At 44.4% G+C, this 23513-nt stretch overlaps 1 protein-coding gene across 1 annotated transcript; it reads right to left on the reverse strand.

Moving 5' to 3' along the window:
* Positions 1-1247: 1247 nt before the first annotated feature.
* DYRK3 (dual specificity tyrosine phosphorylation regulated kinase 3) lies at positions 1248-19972 on the reverse strand. Its single transcript, XM_036909798.2, has 3 exons — positions 19745-19972; positions 17763-17874; positions 1248-7265 (listed from the first exon to the last, which is right to left on the reverse strand). The coding sequence occupies exons 1-3, from the start codon at positions 19819-19821 to the stop codon at positions 5691-5693; spliced, it is 1764 nt and encodes a 587-aa protein (XP_036765693.2). The 5' UTR covers positions 19822-19972; the 3' UTR covers positions 1248-5690.
* Positions 19973-23513: the final 3541 nt, after the last annotated feature.

Here is a 23513-nt window from a genome sequence, read left to right on the forward strand (position 1 = left end):
GCACCAACAAAGGCCTGTATGGCCGTGCTTCAGAAGGGCAGAGGTGAGTTTAGCTGGGGCCAGCATTCCACTCCTGGGGCTAATTAAGACTTCTCTGCAGTGGTTCAGACTGGGAATCGGGGATCTCCTCTTGCAGCAGGAGCTCAGCAGTAGCCAGATGGGAAGGCAGGGCTGGGCACTGCCAAACTCAAATTGTGCCCAGGCTCATGCTACAGAAAGGTCAGAATCAGACCTCAGCGTCAGCATGGCCTGGTTGCAGGTTTCTGCCTCTCAACGGAAATTCCTTTTACATAATGAAAAGCAATGGACAGCACACCCATAGCTCTCATTGCCATTTCACTGCCTTTGGCAAGCTCTGATGGTTTTTGCCTTAAATGGTACAAAAAGCTATGGGAAAGTCCTGGTTTGGGGTGCATTAGGTCCTGGGGGAATTTGAACAGCCATGTATTTAAAAGAAGGCTGATCTTTTAAATACAGCCCAGCCTATAGTTTCTATAGCAGCAATTACGTTGCTCTAACATCCAGCTGCTTTGCATATGGGAAGGTCCTTATCTAACCTTAGGGCGGGCTCCCATAGGGCAGTAAGCCTGTCCCGAAGAATCTGGGACAGTCCACAGGTGGCAAAAGGTAGTCCTTCAGTTCAATGTCCACTTAGCTCCTGTTGCCAGGGCAATGATGGCTCAGGGCCAGACACGAAGCAGGCAGGAGCTGAATAGCCCGAGGGCCCCTAAGACCATAGCTTGCCTATCCATCCATTTTGTCAGTTCCCTAAGGTTTTGTGATCCACGGAACAAGGCCTGGTCCTAAGAAAAACACTGAAACTTCCCAAATAAACTGCATTCCTTGAAGCTGCTTGCCAGGCTTCATCCTTAACCTTGAGCTCCAGGAGGGCAGATGTGAGGACTCCTGGAGGGAGGCAGGACAGGCCCCCAGGAAGATGCCTCCCTGAGGACCACGCGTGCGTTCCCATTCCCCTTCTCCACAATGCCGGCGCTGAGGGGCTAGGAGGATGCTATAGGCCGGGTCTCTGTAAGGCCGGTTCCACTCCTTTTCCCATCCCAGTATCTCCTTTTCCAAGTACTTTTTTTCTCTATCATTGTCATCAGGTTAAGGGGCTGGACCTGCCACACAGCCCCAACAATCCAGTGACTGGTACCCACCCACCACACTGGGGATATTTCAGTGTAGCACTCAGGGCCAGCTGACGAGTTCTGCCTTGGTTCTGAAACACTCGTGAGATGCTGAAAAATTCTCAAAGTGGTTCATCTTTATTTTGTAAAAAACAAACAGCCGAAAATAAAAAAAAACACTGACTCATCCATGCCAACTGCACTTTCCAGAGGAAGCGAGTCAGCAGATTCAAATGAACAATGATAGGATCCCATGATACCAAAATGATTCAAATCTGGTGCTGTAAAGGCTGACATCCTGGGCTGAAACAGCCACAGGTCACCAGCTGGCTGGACTGGGGGTAGTCCTTTCTTCTTAGTTTATTTGTGGGGTCACAGAAGAGGTGAGACTCTTTCTAGTCAACAGTCAGACAGGCTTCTCCTGTTACAGAAAGATTCGGAGAGTCTGGGCTCAACTTAGCGGTTGATGAGCTATATTAAGAATCAGATCGTCTCTGTCAAAACCTAGACGAGATATTTGTAGCCCTGGCTTTCCTCAGGGGTTATGAATTGTGGGACTAGAGCTTTTAGTCCTTACATGGATGGGCTCACTGTGACTCAAAACTTTTCTTACTGAAATTTGACAGACACTGGGGAAGGATTACCCCTAATCATCACATAATAGTTGAAGGCCAGGTTTGGAAGTAAATTCTTGGGCTTTAGGAAGTACAGGTTTGAAGATGAAACTAGGACATATTGAAATGAGGATATTAAAAATATTATTTAAAACTAGGAGGCTGATCCCTGGCGGAGGACAGCTCTTCCTTGATTTGCCAGTCTGGTCTGGACCCAACCCTCAATATTGTTGTTCAATATCTGAATGAACATATGGATGTCTGCAGTTGCTCTATGTACAGTATGGTATAGTGCTCTACATATAGACTGGTCATCTCTGGAGAGACTTAAGAGATGGAGGAAAACCTGCTCTTGCAAATCCACCTGGTTCAAGGGTAAGTACTTATCCTTAATTCTCAAAGGAGAAAAAGCAGATAGAGGGAGTCTGTCACAATCTTTGTCACCTTCTCAGCTTCCGTGTTGATTATATAAAATAACAGATGCAAAAGAAATAATTTAAAATAAATGAGAAAGTGTTCCATGATTCACTAAGTAGTGCAATATTCTGTTAGGGAAGCTTAGAAACACCTACCAGCTAAAATTTAGCATTTAACCTTAATCATGTCTAGTTAGGAATTAAGCAAAACAGAATGTGTTTCAACACAACCAGATGCTACAGATCCAAACTATCCCACAGTTGAAATTGTTATTTAATCTTTCACTCGGATTTTTGATCATGCAATAAACTCCATTCTTAACAGATGAAATGTCATGAAAACTAAAATACACTAACTCTAGCCAGCTGAACAGTCCCCAACCCCCTTAAAACACCTAGGAATAAAGCATGCTATGTAGTCATAAACCAATCTCCCCTGGGGAAGAAGATCCAGGCTGGACTCTCTCCTCTTTCAGAGCCCCTACAGGATAGAAGCAAAATCTTCATGTCATAGTTAGGTTAAGGTTGCATTTTTCTTTTCATTATTATCAAGGTGTAAAATACTGGACCAGAAGAGAAGGTAGCCTCACATAACCTTTATCTGGATATCCTTTCTCAAAGAGAAGAGATCAGAGATTGATTGTGTGGGTCAATTTAAAAGAAGACAAGAGGGAAGCATCGTCTTGGTACGTGGAGAGGACTGGGCGTCCATCATCTGCACATGATCAATAGCACCACCACCAGGTAGTTTAGGGCATCATGAAGACATGGCCCCACCCATCTGAAGTTTACATCCTAATATGAGAGGAAATTGTGACAGCACGTGAGTGAACAGATCAATCACAGTGGGGGTAGAAGGCAGGACAGAGTCTAATGAGATGAGCAGGTATTAACTGGATTAGCCGATTTCCCATGTTCAAAGAGAAAAATGATTTTAGGAATAAAATGAAACAAAAATCCCCACCCCCTTTTTTTCACTGTGTCAACAATAATTTGGAAACTCAGTTACTGAGTTTAATTTAAAAATCAGGAAAAGAGGTCAACCAACTTGACCTGCTTAATTGAAATGATCAACAGACCAAAAATGGCTGAACAACAATCTAGTAACTGTAGGATCCAGTCTGAATCTCTGCACTGACCCTGATCCAATTCAGTCACTCACCACTATGGCTGGGCAGGGATCCAAGCAAAAACTTCATGGTGGCTGAACAGAGGGGCACAGGGTGAGAGCCTCAAAAAGCCACAACTTTTCCCTAAACTTGAAACCCACTCATAAACCTCCCCAGGGCCATCTGGTACAACCATCACCGGGTTTTCCAGCAGCCCACTCTCCCCGAACTTGAGCCAGCCTGCAGAAGACAGGCGTGCCAACCTGCGTGACTCTGCTCTGCATCACTTCTCCAAGTTGCCAAATTTAGGCAGAAACACATCCATTCACCTTCCCAGACTTTTCTAGATTTTGTCCAGTGCCATGGATTGTCTACAGTCTGCCACTTAGCCCAGTTTCAGTAAACTCACAGTCCATTCAACACACAGAAACAGAGCACACGTCCGCCTCAGCCACACGGTCCCTTCTCCCTCAAGTCACCCCCAGTGGGGGCTAACCAAGGAGACCTCACTAAAAACACAAACATCAAAATCCAGTGCACAGCAGATGCGTTTGGGGTAGCAATTTTTTTAACAGTTTGCTTAAGAGAGCAGGTCTTCCACACTGATAACTGCTGGCAAAAAGCCTCACCACATGCTCTGCCTAGATAACGGAGACCGTCAAACAACTTCCCGAGGTAAGCAGGAGTTAGAGGGACCAATGGAGTTGCGTATTCCATGAGCTTCTATAAACCACAAATAAGAATAGTCCAGTTGCTCAGTCACCAAAAGTTACGAGACCTCCTCCTTTTAAAGAGGCTAAGGCCCATCTTACTACGCTGACGGACAGTGACTGTAATGGGGTATGTGGGGGCGACTTGATAATATGGGTGAATGTAGTGACCACATTGCTCATGTGAAACCTTCATAAGATTGTACATCAATGAAACTTTAATAAATAAATAAAATAAATAAAGAGGCTAAGGCCTCAATCTGAGCTCTTGTGCCTGGGAGGCTGGGGCCACACTCTGGACATCTTTCTGTTTGTTCGCATTTTTCACGGCCTGTGCTGTGGCCTTAGGAATACTTTTGGATATGGCAAAAGTTCCTTAAATAACATGCCCCTGGCATTTTTCTTCCTGTGGTTACCGTTGTGCCCAATGAAAGGAACCTCCTTCTGATCCTCGGTAGATTGCAGAAACTAAATTCCATGGTAAAAATGGAACTGGGTCACCCTGAAAACAGTGTTGTAGAGAGCAATGTAGAAAGCCCTTTGAGGACACAGTTCAGTCCTACGCTTGTCATGGAGGAGTGTGGAAGTAGAGGAAAGGAGGAAAAACAAATAAAAAGCAGTGAGTTATTTAGTTACTATCCCTTCTCCATTCTTCCAAGTAAGACATCGGGCGAGTGATTAGTTTTATGACTAGCCTGCACTGTTTAAATCGTAACAGAGGAAAGGACAGGAAGTGAAGTGTAGGAAAATGAAATGGATTGCCACCAGTTTCCAGATTTCCTTCTGATAACTGAAGTTCACTCAGAATCTAGGGAACAGTCTTCAGTTTAAATTGAAAGTGGGGAAATTGTGGCACATTAAGGTGGCAGATAGCCAGAAAGAGAGGTGGGAAAGCAAATATAGTTAGGTGTGCCTGACAGTGATCACGTTTATGAGGAAGGCTCCGTGTAAATGCAGCAAGGAGGCTCATCCCCAGGGTTCCAAGAAAGTAGGGAACGGTAGTGTGCATGTGGTTCATCTGGGGCAAAGAAGCCACCTTACCTTCCTTGGAGCAGAAGGGGGCATGTGTAATATGACTCAGTTTTAAAACCACTACTTTGTGAAGTGGTAAGATGTCTGTAGGAGCACCCAGGAAACAAATCAGAGGCAAAATAATAGCAACATGAAATAAAAATACCGTGCAGCACAGAATTGAAGGGAAGGGAAATGAGCCACAAGAGGAGTGACACCTTCTTCAGGTGACCGACAGCCTCCTAGACCTTCCCCACACATAGCCTTTGTGAGCCCTTCCAATTAGAATGAGGCTTTCATCCGTAACTGTGGCCACGTCCCACGTTAATGCTGTGGGAGGGACGAGAAGTGCGGAGTCATCAAGGATACACCTTTTTGTGTACCTTCTATTTTGAGAGACAGAAATTTAAACCACTAGAATACATAGGTTGATGTACATCAGATGATAATAACGAAGATTCATTGACCTATAAAAAGTCATTTAATGTATATTCCAGGATGGCCAATACAAGCTGGTTAGGTAATTAGCCCTTGAAGAGTTCTCTTAGTCATATAAAAATGCTTGCCTTGTTAAAAAAAGAAATGCAGTCAATCAAAAACGTATCTACTAATGGGCTTGTATTTTTTTCCCCCCATTATCAAGTTTGCAAGATAATTTTAAAAATACATACATATGCATCTCTGAGCATATCAGTGTCCATTAGCTGATCAGTTTTGGCAACACATTGCACAGAGGTATACCGCCATTGGTTTCTGACATCAAGTTAGCTTTCAACTTATGAGCTATTCCAACAACTGGAGGCAGCTTGGAGCCCAGTCCCTGGAAAGCACTTGCAGGATTTACTACTCGTTTACCTGACAATTTTTCCATGGCCAGAGGTCTGGGTACAGACTTGCTAATCCAAGGATGTCTTAGTGCTTGAGCTGGAGTCAGGCGGGCAGAGGGGTCCCAGTGCAGGCACCTTTTCAAGAACTCTATAAACAAGTAGTCATCACACCCTTTCAGTGCTGTTACCCAGTCTTTGGTGCCTGGAGGACCCCGCTTTTTGCCCCTACGTGAGCAACCCCCCGCAAGCACAACCCTCCCATCTGCCTGAGTAGTTGCAGAACAGTAGCGAGGTAGGCCTTTGGAGTTAATGAAGTACTTGGCACGTTTGGATTGTTCCAGAAGTTTTGGTGGTGGCATCCCTAGCAACTCCATCATACAGGCCAGTTGGTCTCCTTCGTCCTCCCCAGGGAAGAGAGGCTCCCCTGTTAGAAGCTCTGCAAGGATGCAGCCAAAACTCCATATGTCGATAGGTGTGCTATAGCGGCTCCCTAAGATGACCTCTGGAGCTCTGTAGAATCGAGACTGGATATACGTGTAAAGCTTCTGGTACTCGAAACAGCTGGACCCAAAGTCAATGACCTTGGTCGCACTGCGCCCATGGTGTTTCAGGAGGATGTTTTCTGGCTTCAAGTCGCAGTGAATGATCTTATTTTTGTGGAGAGCATCCAAGGATTGCAAGATGGATTGAGCAAATTTGCGCACTAACTGGACACTGAAACCCTGAAACTTGTTTTTTTTAATTAGCTCATAGAGGTCTATGCTCAGCAATTCAAAGGCCATGCAAACATGGTTCCGGAATGTGAAACTTTCCAGCATGTGGATAACATTCATGCTACCGTTTTTATCCTGCTTTTTCAGATGCTCTAAAATCCGGATCTCCTCTGCTGCTTGATGGTGGAAGCGCTTTTCGTTGCGCACCATCTTTAGGGCCACATACTGCCGAAGTTTGTGATCATAGACCCGGGCTACCTGTCCAAAACTCCCCTTGCCAATAATTTTCAGCACCTCATATCGATAAGCTAGATGGTCTCGGGGCACATGAATATAGGCCCCATCAGCATCATCATACCCACCGTTATTGGGCCCACCAATAACGCCATGCCTTTTTTTGGCGTTGGGACCCACAAAATAAATTTCTGGATAATTGATGATTTCCAGCTTCTCATAAGCAGTGAGGTGGTGTTTATACTGCTTCAGTGCTTGTTCTGGGGTCAGAGGAACCACTTTGGATGACTTGGGTGAACTGCTGGATTTTACCGTATCCAAGCTGGCTGAACTTTTACCCTGAGAAACAGTGGGAGAGCATTTTTCAGAATCATTGATGCCATCTGACTGGAAAGCATCAGATCTTCTATTGCCAAATTCTTGAAACAGCTGTTCTACCTTCATCTCACCTCCATTCAGAACAGGCTGAGTATGACCTCTTGTTAACTGCTTACTGGTGATCTATGGAAAAGAAAAACGAATGTAATATTCAAGTCACTAACAAACAATGGAAGGGTGAAAGGCTCTCCCGCAATCCCCTACTAAGCAACATCAAAACATATCCAGTCACATAGGTTAAAATGGCCCCAAAATGAAGAAAGGCCGGCATCTCTAGAAACTTGTATTATACTAATGGGCTCCCTGAGTATTATGGGCCACCCCTGCTCCCACATACACGCACAAGATGGTCTTCTCACCATACCCTAAATGTGCTAGGTTCCTTCTAATGTCTGTGTCTTTCTACTGGGAATCTTTTCACCCCATCCACTCAAATCCTGTGCTGTTTCAAGGCCCCATTCAGGTTCTCTCTCTTCCACTTAGAACCACTTAGAACAAGCCCATACTAATCAACCTTACATCTTAACTGCAGCTTTTTGAGGTTAGACCACATAATCTGGCATTTGATCATATATATACATATATATATATACATATATATATATATATGTATATATATACACACACTGTCTTATATTGTTTACAAAGTGTTTCAAATACCTTCCCAAATCTCAAGGACATATAGTGGATCAAGATCACACATATTAAAGTGTTCTGCAATTGAGAAAGTACTGTTCAGTGGCAGGGACAGGATGGCACCCAGGCCCTCCCACCAGTCCAGGGCCCCTCCCCAGTGGCATGACCGGGCACCGGGCTCCCCAGGGCCTGTGCTCCTCGCAGTCGGGCTGAATGCTGACTGTGGCTGGGATAACCAAGGCCTCAGAATCTATCTACTCCCAGACCCCCAAGTAAAGTACTGGGTCTTCTAGCTTAGTCCACTGACTCCCAACGATTCTAAGCCAGAGAGAACTCTTGAGATCACATAGGCCAATTCTTATTTATGTGAGGAATAAGAGTGAGAACCCAAGGCCCCTGGGGCTCTTATAAAACTCTCCTAAAGAAATAAACTCTCTTTCTCTTTCTCTCTCATATACACACATGCCTTCCTTTCCTCAGCAGAAGCACACCAGCTTTCTTACTTGATTTTGCTTAACTTTTTCCTGCAAGGAAGAGTAACCCACAGAAGCAAGCTTGACTTATTCCTCTGAATAATGAAACAACACTGTTTGAAATTAGAGTAGAGAAAAGCAAAACAAAAAAAACCAAACACTGACAAAAGAACAAAGAAAAATAAAAGAAAGTGCTAGAACAAAAGAAGAAAAAAGATGTCAAATCTGTTGTTTAAAAAAAAATTTCAGGATGCTTCAAGAACATCTATTTTTCTAAATGGACCCTAAAGAACTGTGCTCTGTTCTGTTTAATAAAGAGCCTCTGTGACCAGGGGCAGATCATTCCAGAGATGCTCAGAGCTATAGTTATAATCTCTGTAAATATGATCAAAATTAGAAGGTCATGATCCTAAGTGACCAAAACTTTAAAAGACAGAATTTCAATATAACCTAAGCAAACAACACCCAAATAAACAATATAAAAGATGAAAATATAAACAGCAGCAGCAAAGGATGAAAACATTTAAGTGTTGGCATACTTTTCATGCAGCTCCTAAACTAGTCATACAAGCAGGACATTAGCTCCAGTGTGCTCCTTTTAGATTATTTAATCAATTAAAACATGTATCGAGGACTACAGCTACAAAACTGAGGGATTACGTGGTCTTACACAAAGGGAAGCAGGCAGCACAACTGTAGCCACTTTGGAATTTAGTTTTTAAATAAAGAGGCAAGACAGGGACCAGGAAAAGTCTGATACCAAAATAGAGCCGTCAGTGGTCAAGCAAATAAAACAGACGCGCAGACAGACCCTAAATACCTCGCAAAAATGTAAACCCAACATTTTTATCAGTAACCCATTCCTAATTTTAGGGATGAAAAGAAAAGAGGGTCCCATCCATACAGTATCCATCCATCCAACATTCACAGGAATATTTACTGTTCACTATTAAAATGAGTGCTAAAAAAACCCAGTGTTCTCAAGGAACTACAATTAGAGATCTGCTTAACTAGGGAATTATAATTGTTTGGTGTTAGGTAGCTTTACATAACAAAAATGAACATTTGCATGTGTCACAGCCAGTTTTCCTTAGAATTTTTACCTCCTAACTTAAAGGCATTCAAATATTTACTGCTTAAGTCTTGGAGCCGCATTCAGAAGAAACGTGAAGTTAGAAGGCTTCGGTCGGGGGACCTGGCTAGACTGCTGAACAGTGGAAGGCCCTGGGCAGGTTACTTAAGCACTTAGCCTAGTTTCTTAGCCTCGGTTTCATATGTAAAATGTGAGTAGTAATACCTATTCTCAGGCTGTTGTGTGAAACAAAATTATAATTCATAATATATGTGAAAGAACTCCCACAAACAAGACATTTTTTGCGAACATGGTAACAATCAGGCAAAATTCTCAATGAGGTTTTAACTCCTCTACACCCTCTTTCCCTTTCAGTTAGTCTCCCCTCTCTGCGGTGCCCACCTCCTTACCTCCAGTCTCCCTGCACCAGACATCAGGCACTAAACAGGCTTTCTGCTCCGCGAAGGCCCCGCCCAGGAGGCCTTCCCTTTGGATGCATGAAAACATCTCACTCACCTTCTCCCCCACATAAAACCTGCTTTCAACTTGCTATACAGTTTAATGTGTTGTTACTTCTCCAGGATATCTGGACTTTAACGAAAGATCAATGCCTTAACCGGAAGGGATGACTCTCTAGGAACTCGGTCATCAGACAAGCTAGTAGGAAAGGTATTTGTGGGCCAGGGTCCATCCCCGGATATTTCACCTACTCTGTCTCTATGCAAGCCTGTGCCAGCTCTGGAGGCCTTCATTTCTGTTTGTGATAAAGAGAGGGTCTCAGGTACAGAATATTCATAAGAACAGATAGATAACAGAAATTTAATTTCCATAGAACTATAATAAGATTAAGGATGTCATTTGGATTTCCTGACTCATGGTTTTTCTTAAAGTTAGCCTCACTCTCTTTCCCTACAAATTAGGTCTTATATTGCCCTTTGGAACTACAGGGGGTGTCTACAGAAGTGCCCAACTTCATGCAAAGCCCTTCTCAGATAGTAAAAGGAGCTGTCCTGCCCCCACCATTTTTCTTTAGGCTTATCATCTGCATTACATCCTCCAGTTCACATGGCTTCTGGCAGGTTGCCTTATTATCCTATTCACATTCTAAACACAGGCTGCACTTTATTATGTCTCTCTTCAAGTGTTGCCCCCAAAACAGACTTCAGGTACACTCCACTATGGATTATCAAGGTTTGAATCTCCAGTGGATCTGAAGAATTCCAGGAAGGAATTTTTCCACACAGGGAGGGGTTCTCTCAGTTTCTTTCCTTTCCTGCATAACTCAAATACTGGCCTGAATCAATATGTATCAAGACAACGGTGCTGTAAATAAAATCTTCCATTGTTCTAATCATGTTTTATTTAAGAATGCTTCACATATACTGTTAATTTGGAGGGCTCTTGACATTTTATATAGAATCTTCAACTGTGTGAAAAGTCTTAAAGATCTTGTTCAGAAATTCAGAAAAGGAATATTCCTCTCATCCAGATATAAAACACCGTCCTAATCCTAGCTCTTGACCCTAAATCTCTGCAACACAAAGCTTAGCCCAATAAAAGCCTACAAGCAGATAATTTATAGTTTACAATAAGACTATAAGAGTATCTTGGATAAACAATGAAATTAAGACACTTTGTGGCAAGAGCAATAGGGTCTTGGGACGCAGTGATGGCCTAATGAACTCTAAGTGCCACCAAGAGATCAAAAAGCATTTTTTTCAGCGAAGTTTACAAAGACATCACTGGGTTAGGATATTAAATCGTTAAGTCTCCCCAAAACTGCTACTCTGAATACCATACAGTAAGAAATTAATTTTAATCTTGAAACATACAACTGAATTGACCTACCAGCAGGTGATCAGCATTGGCCAACTCTGAATTAAAGTTAAAATGAACTTCAAGGCACATGTTAATGCATCAGCCCATTTGCAAAAAGTTCCCTGCAGATTCCCTGCTCACTGGCAGCAAGTAACCAAGAAAACATAGTTAACAGGAGGAGTGCGTGGTTTGGAGCTCATAGAGGTGTTTACATATTAAAGAAATAAGCTTGCAGAGAATAGAAAGGCAACTTACTGCACTCTAGAGAGGAGATTACAAATAGAGCGACCAGCCTCCCAAATATAGTTAGCCAAATATATTTATACAAATAAAATTACTTTTGTAATATTGGTCCTGAAAGTCGTAAAAAGACCGATTTTAACAGCAAAAGCTGACAAAAAGTTGGGAAGGGCTGTGAAAAATTCAAGTAACTTTTTTTATTTAGAAACAAATTTAGGTCTTAAACACAGAAATATGAAGGAGGGTATTACAAATTAGTCTATTCAATTATTCAGTGTGCTGGTTAGATGACATACGCAGCAAAGTTTAAAGTCACAGGATAGCTTCTCCCTGTCATGGAACTCATCCACACCCTGCTCTTTATAATTATTACTATTCTTAGGGATGCCTAGGGAAGGCGAATTAATTTTATTATCTTAACTAAAACAATATCAAAAAACAGTGTCAAAAGCTAAACGTCTGCAAGCTCCAAAATGATTAATGTAAGAATATAGTAATTTATCCTCCATTTGCCCCATGGTCCCAAGCACAGAAGCCGGTGAGAATTATGCCTGGGCCTGCCTGGGGCTTGCTGGGCTTACCCCGCCTTGTCTCTAAACATCCCGACCCTCCCCCAAAGAAGCAGGCCTCCCCAAAGAGCGGATCCACAATAAAGGCACCACGCTGCTGCCCTCTCTCTCTCTGTCTCTCTCACTCTGCTGCTCTCTCTCTGTCTCTGTCCGTCTCTCTGCTGCCCTCTCTCTCTCTGTCTCTGTCTCTCTTTGTCTCTGTCTCTCTGTCCCCCTCCTCTCCCTGCTCTCTCTCTCCCTCTCTCTCTCCCTCTCTCTCTCTCTCTCTCTCTGCGTCTCGCTGCTCTCTCTGCTGCTCCCTCTCTCTCTCTCCCTGTCTCCCCACCCCCGTGTGGGGCAGCCACTCTCTCTTTCAGATAATAAAGTCTCTTGCGTGGGCCCGTGTCTTCTGAGTCGCTCTGGGTAAGGAGGGTCCTGGCGAGATACCCTCTCATTGGTGCCGTGACTCGGGTGAGGCTCCCCCATTGACGTTGCTCTTCCTCCGGGAACCTGAGCTGCTCTGGGAACCCTCACTGCCCGATCCTCCTCCAAGGGCTCACCGCCCATTTCCCCGGTCGCTCGTCTTCTCGCCCAACACCGGCCTTCGATTTGGTGAGTCTCCCCTTCATGGTCGACTTAAATGTCCCTTTGGAACCTGGGAAGTGACCATTGAGTGTCCGGCACCCCCAAGGGCTCCTCTGGGACAGGGGCACCCCCAACTACGACTTTCAGAGTCACGGTTGATCCCCATAGTCAACCCTTCTCTGCCTCCCCATGGTGAGAATCCTCATCCACTGAGGCCTGGTCTCCCTTTATCATGTTTCTACTTGACTCGAAAACTCCTGGTACCAGGTACCGAGCCTCCCCGGCGTTTTCACCTCCAATCCCACAGTTAGAGGTGGTGATGACCCCCTGACTGTGCCTGGTCTTCTCCGCGACCTTCTCAATCGCTCAGGGACGCCTCGGCAACTTCTGAACAGTCTCGTTCTCACCATGGGATCTGGCCCCTCGGTTCCTGCAGATCCACCGCTAGGGTGCTTAGTCAATAATCTAAAGCCCCTCCACCTCACCCCAGACCTCAGACCTGTTCGCTACTGGAATGAGATCTGGCCACAATATCCTTACACAATCAGTCTAAATGGACCCCCAATGGCAATTTAGATCCTAAAATTCTCCGCGACTTACACAACTTCTGTGAGCGTACGGGCAAATGGAAAGGGATCCCATATATCCAGGCTTTCTCCTACCTCCGAACCCAGCTCTCTCTCTGTCTCCCCTGCAATCCTAAACACCTACTACTTGTCTTAAAGTCCACACCCCTAAACTTTTTTCACGTTCCCAAATATCCTCAACTGCCTATAAAACTCCTAGGCAATGCACCACCACGGGCTCTCTTGTCCCCTCCTGGCTAATGCCAGGAGCTCTGTCTGTCCTCTCACTGTATCATTACATCTCAATCTGTATGTTTGTGTCTAAGTGTGTAGATGAGAAATATTTTTCTACCTCTGGATGGTATTAACAAAAGTTGATTTAAAGACAAGCGCTTGTAAAAATTGGGCATTCTAAAATTTCCAGAAAATTCTAAGAGAAGATATTAAGCATTAATGCTAATTTAAGTTGAACTGAATAGACATGTCCTTATGGTTATCAGCTGCCTAAGTTTACCTTAAGTCATTTAAGTTGATGGTATCTACTAAATCTTTCAAAGAAAAATGCTTAAAGTGAAGTGTAGCTCTGTCTAATGTGAGTCACTATTTAAGCAAGTGCCTTAAAACTTGTAACAGCTTCCCAAAATCAAATTCAAAAAGGTGCTTTTTACCTCTAGTTCACTCTGATATTTTCCAGAGGGCCCCTGAACATGTCAGAGTAATTTTTACTCATTGGAGAAAATATTTGGCTAATTTGGCTTATTTATCTGATATATAATTACCTGCTTAATTACCTAGAAGGCACTATCACAGAGAATGATGCTAAACTTTGTTACTGAATGTTTTGTGTTACAGAAAGATCCAAATTTCCTTATGACAACTGTCTTATAGTAAGCTCTCATCAGATCTTTAACCATTGTCATTTTAAGTCTTTTGTCATCTATAGTCACTGTTTTATTACTCCTAAACTAGTAAAAAACTAGATTTCAGCAGAACAGGTATTAGTTACATAGGATTAAGTAAACTAAGGAAGATGATTTTGTGGCTTTTTGTTTCAAATGTTGTTGATAAAGTGTTTTAAGCTCTTTCTCTTAAGCTGACAACAGTTTAGTAAATGACTGCCTTTATAAGCAGAATTGAAACTTTATCTTTCTCTCTACCTGATCCCTCCAGAATTTAAAAACTCTCAGTGACTATTTTTATATTTCATGGCAGTATGTTTATTTGCACAAGTTCAATAAGAATCTGCTTTCCTTGTAAGAGGACCAATTAAAAACACGGTTATATTACCAAGGCTTTGACTGGAACGTCATACCTGAGAGACACGTGTGTAAACTCAGATATGAACAGACAGCTTTAAGGAACTAAGATTGACTTTATAAAGCCAACAAGGCCCCTTAGAAGAACTGGCCTGGTACCTTGCTTACAGAGTTCCCAGCAGCCTTACCAGGTGAGTAAGGAAGGTCACTTCCTGGCAGGTGCAGGAAACTCAGAAATGTCTTGGGAACCTCAAGAAGAGAGGAATTCACCCAAATCTACAGGTACTGCAGGCACAACCTGATGGCAAGTCTGGCTTAGCTGTCCGGTCTCGAGAAGCCTTTAAAAGTTCAATCTGAAATTCCTTACAAAAAGTTCCAGCAAAGCATATTTAAAAGAGCCTATGTAATCAATTGCTCTTCTTGCTGCACTTATGCAAATAATCAAGCCAAGTGTTAATTATTTTCTTAACCTGGCTACTTCTAATAAAAATAAGGGTGATTTTAGAGAAAAGTATTGTTTCAATAATGCAGTCTTATCTATACTAAATCCTAATACTAGTCATTGAGATGTAAACTCAATCCAGAATTCTAGTTTTCCCATGATACCTGGCTATGATTCTCAATTAGACTCTTCATATTTCTAGTTCTCATATTCAGCCATGCATTTTTAATCTCAAGTTTGTCCTTCCAAAATGCAAATCCAACTCCAGATGTTGCTACTTAACCTAATAACAATTTGTACTATCTTGCCTAGAAGCCACAAAACTGCAAATAGTAAAGTAATAGAAATGAAACCCAGAATAGAAGCGCCAACCTTCCGAGGCCCTCTTAACTGACCAGTGATGGAGACCTAGCTGCACCCTTTACTGCGCCCCCTCTCAGCACGAAGCAGCCAGAGCGGTCGTCGCCCCCTTTCCCTAGCAGCAGCTAGAGTCTCTATCTGTAGAGGGGGGAATGAGACAGGGACCATAGGCTTTAGAATAAGGTGAGAGCCTCTGGAGAAAGCAAGGCAGGATATTTGCAGTCAGAGCAATGTAACTACATGCTAGGAAACCCCCCCTACTAAAACTATGTTGAACATTAAGCTCTAGAATCATTCTTCAGTGAGATCAGTTAATGTTCCCCAGACAAAGAAGAGTAGCACATGTTTTATTATGCTAATCATTTATAATCGTGTCTAAGATTCACTTTAGCATACTAAAAAGCCCAGGCCTATGTGCTGTCTTTCCTCCTTCAGATCTGAGGAGGTAATTTTGCAAACTGAGCAACTAACTGCAGACCCAGCTGTAGACGGCATGGTGAAAGGCAGGATTCTTTAGCAAACAGACAATATCTCAGCCCACCTTGGGGGCTGGGCAGGCAGCCTTTTGATATGCTCCCAGACCAAGGCGCCGGTGTCCCAGAGAGAAATCAAGGCAAGAAATTCCTTATGTTAAGTTAATTTTTAATACTCAGAGAACACTTAACAAGTCCTTCCCCAAGGCTTTAGAGATAGTCCCCACCTTTTTGGACAGGCTCTAACACAAGACCCCAAATCCCTTACTCTCTCGAGCTCCACCCCCCTTCAATATGTAGATGATCTCCTCCCCTGCAGTCCCTCCCTACAAACCTGTCAACAGGATACTATTCTCCTTTTACACTTTCTCTCAGAACGCAGCTATAGGGTTTCATCCTCCAAAGCTCAGCTGTCTGCCGCTGAAGTCACATACCTGGGAGTTCAGCTCTCCCCACGCTACAAGGCCATTACCATAGACAGGAAAAAACTTCTCCAAACCATGCCCATTCCAAACACCAAGCAACACCATCCCTCACTCCCAAATGGCAAAGACCATACACAGTAATCCTTTCCACGCCAACTGCAGTTAAACTCCAGGGTCTTCCCCATTAGATACACAACTCCCACCTTAAGCCGTTTGTCTCCCCTTATTCCCCTCCCCCCAAATCTCCCACAGGTTCCTACTCCTCCCTGACGGGACCTCTTACTCTCCGCATTTCGCGCTGCTCATCTCCACTTCCACTCATCACTGAAGAAGTTCCTGCCAGCACGGAGTCCTAAGACCTCCCTTACAACCGCCATGGTCATGCGTCAGGATTGTTAACCCTGGTGTCAACACTCACTCTCTCACCAGACCCACCTTCCCAACGCCAGCCCTTTCTTCTCTTTCAGACTGTCCAAAAGATTGCGCCATCAAGGATTCCCTTTGCCCTACAGGTTGCTTTGCTGCCTACACACATGTCCCAAAAATGCTATTAATTCAGCCACCCTATGTAAACATAGCAATCAGCCCAAATGCAAAAAATTTCTAACCAAACCTTAACCAGCTTATATTACAGGATTACCAACCCCTCTCCAAAGACGATGATCCTTATTGAACCTGGAACACGCCATCGCCACTGCAGACCAGGGGCTCATCCGAGGACCGCCCCCCATCAATACAAAAACGAACTTCATCGCCCCTAATCAGCAGGAAGCAGTTACTGAAGACTGGCCTGCACCCCTTCCCAAATCCTCTACCACTTATAAAACAGAAAAGGGAGGAATGTACGAATATATACTTTATCCTCCATTTGCCCCATGGTCCCAAGCACAGAAGCCGGTGAGAATTATGCCTGGGCCTGCCTGGGGCTTGCTGGGCTTATGCCGCCTTATCTCTAAACATCCCCCAAAGCAACAGGCCGAGCGGATCCACAATAAAGGCACCACGCTGCTGCCCTCTCTCTCTGTCTGTCTCTGCTACCCTCTCTCTGTCTCTCTCTTTGTCTCTGTCTCTGTGTGTCTGTCTCGCTGCTTTCTTTGTCTCTGTCTCTCTGTCCCCCTGCTCTCCCTGCTGTCTCTCTCTGCTGCTCCCTCTCTCTCTCTCTCTCTCTCTCTCCCCACCCCCCCCCTCTGGGGCAGCCACTTTCTCCTTCAGATAATAAAATCTCTTGCGTGGGCCTGTGTCTCCTGAGTCATTCTGGGTAAGGAGGGTCGCGGCGAGATATCCTTTCAATTAAATGTATCAAAAACCAAACTGTACTGTTTTAAGTTTTATTTATCTGATCTATAAAATGGTGCTCTTTAGCATACTAATAAGCCAGGCCTGCATTTCTATCACACAGGGAAAAAAACCTGCAGATCTGTTGAGTTCTGGGGTATTATCTGTTCAAATGAGTAAGGCACTATATTTATCATACTACAAACAAGCATTACCTAGATAAAAGAAGCATATCACCTTTTTCCTAACTCCAGCAACTGAAAGGAATAGGTGGGTTTCAGATCAATATCATTCTGAAAAGCTAAACCTGAACCACAGAAACTTATTCCAAAGTCAAGAGAAACAAAAAGGAAACAAAAAGAGCCTGGGTTGCCACAGAGATGTAACAGAACCTTGAGCATTAAGCAGCACTTCCTCCTTTCCAAGAGCGTAAGTTACTTCATCTGCTTACGTTTAGTCTTCTGGGTAGAGGTGGTTCAGAAGGATTGCAGGGTACATTTGAACAAGGTGGGCATTTGGTTTCATCAATCATCATGAAGGTATCATAGACATCATCCCCCAATCTGGTTGAAAGAATTGCAGATAAAATCTGTCAGCAACCTAAGTATGTAAATTTGTTTCTAAAACATCTAGTCTTAACTGCTTCATATCTGCTACAAAGAATAGAACTAATACAAATAAACATTTACATCGTATTTTGGCACTGAATACAAACACCCTGGGGTATTTGGCAGATGAATAGAGGAAAACTAACTTTCCTTTTTTTTTTTTTCAAGAAAGGCTAGCATTTCTAGGGTTGTATTTTAAAATCGTTAGAACAAGTCTTCCTTTCTGAATGTTGTTTACAAAGAGGGACTATCAAAGGATTTCATTTAACTTACTGCTTGAGAATGAAAACTAGTTTGAATAGGAAGCCTTAAAAGCTAATCAGAACAGGGAAGAAAAAAGAAAAGATAGGCAATTCTATTTCCAAACTCAGATTCTAACCTCAGCTGTAATACTTGTCTGCAGGACCTTCTCAGACCGTTTCCTGCATGTTACACTAGGAAAAGTACCAGTCTATGCACTTTTGGGTCTTACAGGTTAAGAAATAAAAGGCCTTCTGAGGGCTGTCTTCTTTTTATGTATTTATTTACTTACCTACTAAACATCTACATAAACTGAGGAAAAATACAGTGAACACTACAGCAAATACTAAAGGGATTCTCTAAATTTAAAAATGTACTAAATTTCTCTTCTTCACCCACTTTTTCTGGTGGATGGTGGCAGCTAAGTACTAAATGATTAAAGATCATTTCTCTGCTCTTCAACACTAGTCTCTACCACTGTAAGGAACACAAAAGACCGAGAGGATTTACTTAATCCACAAGATGGCCCTGGATAATGTATTTCATCCGCCACCAAGCACACTGATTTCCTAGTTACACACATCAGCATTTCACTGTACCATTTTTACATGAAAAACTGTGACTACAATAATGATGACAGGGTTGCGAGGAGTATTTTTTTAAATCTTCTTAAACATGCTGGAACATTTCTGTTGCCTTTAAAAACTGTTTGATAAAATTAGTTCTTGAGTTTTCTTATTGATGTGTTATAGGAATACAAAAGAAAAAAAAACACCCACTACAAACATTTTTGGAATGTTCTCTTTTTTAAACACGCTCCCGTTCTGATAGAATTTTTTAATATCTTTAACGGAAACTGCTTCATTGACAAGAACCAAAAATTCTGGGCGTGACTGACTCTGTGCCAAAAGCATGAATAGAACAAAATAGGACAGGCGTCCACATTTACAGAGAAAAAGATAAGATACTCAAGACCTACAAGATTTCCTATAAAAAGCCAGAGGAAATTACTCAAAGGAAGTCTCCATGCAAATGAAGTGGGGAAGGGGGCCCCTTCTTCCCGTTTAGGTGTGAAATACTTAAAAATTTCTCAAAATAGGATCCACTCAAAGCCCTTCTCAGCAAAGACGCTCACCTGCAAATCCGAAACCAGACCGCACCCCTCAAAGCAAAGCCCCAAGAATCCGGCCTTGATTATCTGCTCTGAGCAACAGGGCTTCTTTGAGAGGTACTGCTTCCTATCCCCCCCAAGTTAACTAAAAGAGCCCCACAAATAGCCCCAGCTTCTGAGTTCCTTACCACGTACCCCGATCTAGGGCTTCATAGATATTCCCGAGGGTGGGCATTCTGCCTCCCCGACACTGCTCTAGCCCCCTCCCCCGCTCAAGGTGGGCTGGCGAGAGCAGAGCTGATGGAGACGAAGAGGGTGGGCTGGTCCTCGGGAGGGTGTCAGACACCTTCCTCGGCCATCCTGTCCGGGGCTCGCTCACCCTCCAGGCCGTGTCTTCCCTGCCCCCCGACCTCGCCTGCCAGCGCCAGCTGCTCACTCGGGCGCCCCCAGCCCGTTACCCCGCTGCGCCGTTACCTCCGCTGCCGGGGCGGGAGGCCGGCTCCGGGTGGCTCCGCATCCTTCCGCCCGGGCCCTCGAGCGGTGCCTCCCATCCGCTAGCTCGGGACCCCCGTGGGGGAGGGGCGGAGGCTGGGGAGGGTCCGGCAGGCAGCGTCCACTTGCGCCGGGGCTGCTGCCTTCCGCGTCGCGACGCTTCCCCTGGGACTCTGATCCAGACACTGCAGCTCCGCGCGCCTCCGCTCGGGACTGGCCCGGACAGGGTGGGGAGACAATCGGCGGGAGCGGGCGGGGGAGCGGCACGGTCGCCTGGCGACCGCGGCACGCCCCGCGACACGCCTCTGCGCCACTACGAGTGACGCAAGGGGCGGGGCCGAGGCCTCTCCTCCGGGAGGGAAGCCGGCCGCGCGAGCTTGGCGGCAAGCCTGGGGGCCGTGGCGGCGAGCTGGGGGCCGGGGAAGCGCTGGGGGAGCAAGAGAGGCCCCGACTACCTATTTGGGAAATGGCAATTCGCCCCTGGTTTCTGCCTCGGAAATGAGGCCCGCCCCTCACCGTGTCTGTCCCGTAGCACGTTGCAGCCTGGAGTTCCCTTGAATATGAATAAAAAAATTAATGAAAAAATGTGTAATTTCTTAGAGTCCCCCATTGAAGGGAATGAGTTCCTTTAGAAAGCAATAATAAACCCAGTTAGTGACACTGTACCAGCGCTTACGAACGTTGTCCTATTTCATCTCAGTAACCATACCAGATGACATCCCTCTTTTACAAATTTAACTAGCATCCAGAATTAAAACTGAGATCTGTTTGACTCCTGCAACAGGATGCTCTCTATGGTTGGGCTAAAAGCCATTTTACTGATGAGAAAAGAGGCCGCAGGGAGCCGTGCTTCCTAGGGATCCTCTACGTGGCGGAGCCCAAACTAAAAGTCTTTACTTTTCCCTCAAATTGCCAGCCTTCCCCCTGCTGCACCAGTCCCCCTGGGAGGCTCTTCCTGTCTTTTTCCTTGGAATTTTTTTTTTCTTTTCTGAAAAGTTAAGACATCTCAAAATAAATAAGTAAATAAGTAAAAAGTTAAGACATCTCGGTAATACCAGTCTTAGGGGGATCTCAATAGTTGGAACGAAAGTGAGAGGTTGAAATAGAAGGGCACAAACGTTTTCTTGAGCGTGGCGTCTGAATCAGATTTTCTATTTACAAAGCACGAGGCCGTCTGACCTGGGAGAGAACGCAGTGTTCTCAAAATGTCGAACATGAGCGCCGCCTGGTGGGCCTTGGAGACGCACTGTCCCAACCCGGTAGAGCACAGTCCATCAATCTGAAAATCCCCATCCAAGGCTCATTTCCTTGCGACTAAAAGTCATATTCCCTGTTCTCATGCCTCCAAGTAAAAATGCCCGTGAAGATCCAAAGGCTTTTCACTTTATAAGTTAAGAATGTGTCCGTTTGAGGAACTTTCTTCTTTGTTATCGATGTTGCTTTAGCCTGTTACGTAAATATAAATAAAAATATTTTCTTCCACGGTGATTTTTTTAAAGTTTTTATAATGCTGCGAATAAGCTTTTGTGGTCTCCCTGCCTCCAGCCAGAGCAATCCTGCTTTCCTATGGGTGTGCATTAGGACTCCTGTGGAAACATGGCAACAAAAAGTTTGAACTAGACTGTTGGTGGGGCCCCCTTCCAGCTCTAAGATTGCAAAATTCGATTAAATAATCCCTGTTCTTCGCACTTACGTGTACACCTCAGACCCCTTTACTGCCCTGAACATTCTAACGGGACTTGCTCCCACAGGCTTTATTACCTCACTCTGAATCACTGCGTTCAGAAGGTTGCATCTCCGTCTGTTACAGACATATCTCTGTGAGCCAACTTGACGCATTCCTGTTCCCCTTCCTGCCCCTGAGGTGGGAAACACAGAGCCTTCCTTTATCTTTAATCTATTGTTCCCAATGGTCAAGGGAGGGAGGATTCCTTGTCTGTGCAGGAGCTTCATAGATCTCTGACCTTAGTGACCCAAGTACTTTCAGAGGTTTCTTTAGTTAAAGAGCCTGTTTCCTAACAGTATGGCTGGGTTAATGCCCACAAGGATCTATCAGACACTTCCGCACCCCCTGCTGTCCTGAGCTCTCCAGCTCTTGAGCAACTTCCACACCATTCATGCCCTTTTTTTCTCTCCAAAGCTCCACTCAAAAGTAATGCAAAATTGCCATTATCTAGCTCCATACAGATATTGCCCTTTTCCACGTACCTGGCTAAAGCCAGACTTACCTACAATGGATTAGCCAAATACATAAGATGCCTGCCTGTCCTTTGAAGCCTGTTCTAATATATCTGCAAAATCAGAAACCTGTAATAAACAAAGAATTGAAACGGTTCCAGATCTTCAAAAATCATTGGGACGTTCAGAAATTGATCAAAGCAGATTCAAATACATAGACTAATATCCCTGTGGTAACATTCATCTTCAATTTTGTGATGAAACAGCTGTTGATGGGTTAGATTAAGCTTAAAATCATTCTAATGATATGAATTATTCTTTTCTGTATGATGTGCCAATGCATGTATGACATATGAATCACAAAATTGGAATGCATTTTTAAAAAATCATTTGGAGAGAAACTATTTAACTCCCTTTTCCCCAAGCTATATGGACCTTAAATTCACTGGAGCTCCAGAAACATGTACATTTCTATTCTTTCAGAAACACAGCAGTTGAGCTCATTGAAACATTAAATCCATGTCTTATTTTTCTGGAGACCCCAGACAGTCTGCCTGGTCCCACCCTGGAAAGTAACCCAGTTTTTTTCAATAGTACATTCAGGCGAAACAGGCCCATTTGTGAAGATTGGGGCTTGAAATTAGACAAAATACCTTGTACATCCAATTGCCTGCTCTCATTACTGAGACTCTCCACACGTGTCTTTTAACAGGTACCTGGCTATAACAACCTGTGGCACCCCACATATGCAATATGTACCCCATCAGCTGACCTTGGGCAGCCAAGGCCCTCCAGGCCTATGGAGCTTGGGCTGGTCACCCAGAACCAGGCAAGCCTCTAGGGCACCGGGAGAGAGAGAGCCCACCCCTGCAAACTGTCTGAGGTGTCAGCTCTAAAATGCCTTGGCAGACAGTTCCCATTGGATTGGCTGCCTGATGGGGTCCAGGGTTTACCAGCAATCTAGACTCCTAGGTAGGTATCTTAATGAAGGATATCATGTTCAGCCCACCCCATGCTTCCAAGGCAATTCTAGCTTTGCCTTCAGTGGGAGCATGCACATCTGTATAGGTTAGGCCTTGGAATGAGGCAGATGCCTTATAGCCCCAAGAGCTCCCTTGACCTGGCCTCTCTGAACACTTGCTCTGTTCCAGGTCCCTGGCTATATTAACCTGCATGGCCCACACATTCCCAGTACCCCTCATAAGTCCGCCTCCAGCAGGTCCAGGCCTCCAAGCCTGTAGAACTCTTTCCACACCCCTATGACCAGCTTAACGTCTGGCTTGGAGGGTAAGCACCTTAGAAACATTACTTTCAGGCAGCAGCTGTAAATGGACAACAGGCAGCCCCAAGTAAACATACTCACTGATGGGGTCCAGGCTTCTGCAGCACCCAAGGCTCCTGGTGTCTCTTATTGGAGGATATCCCAGCCAGAGCAATGGGTACAGCCCTAGCACTATGGTCCAGATTCCTCCAGCTCTGCCTTCTGGGGGAATATGCAAATTTGTGTAGGTTAAGGCTTGGAATTAGGCAGATGACTGTATCTCCAAGAGCGCCCTTCTGCGAGCTGGCCTCA

Source organism: Manis pentadactyla, chromosome 9 (assembly GCF_030020395.1).
Source record: "Manis pentadactyla isolate mManPen7 chromosome 9, mManPen7.hap1, whole genome shotgun sequence".
NCBI classification, from domain to species: domain Eukaryota; kingdom Metazoa; phylum Chordata; class Mammalia; order Pholidota; family Manidae; genus Manis; species Manis pentadactyla.

Excerpts from the sequence above, each read along its gene's own strand:
- DYRK3 (XM_036909798.2), bottom strand. The coding sequence starts at position 19,821 with ATGGGAGGCACCGCTCGAGGGCCCGGGCGGAAGGATGCGGAGCCACCC. Across the intron at positions 17,875-19,744 it reads CTCCCGCCCCGGCAGCGGAG|ATTGGGGGATGATGTCTATG; the intron begins GTAACGGCGCAG and ends TCTTTCAACCAG. Across the intron at positions 7,266-17,762 it reads CTCTACCCAGAAGACTAAAC|ATCACCAGTAAGCAGTTAAC; the intron begins GTAAGCAGATGA and ends TCTTTTCCATAG.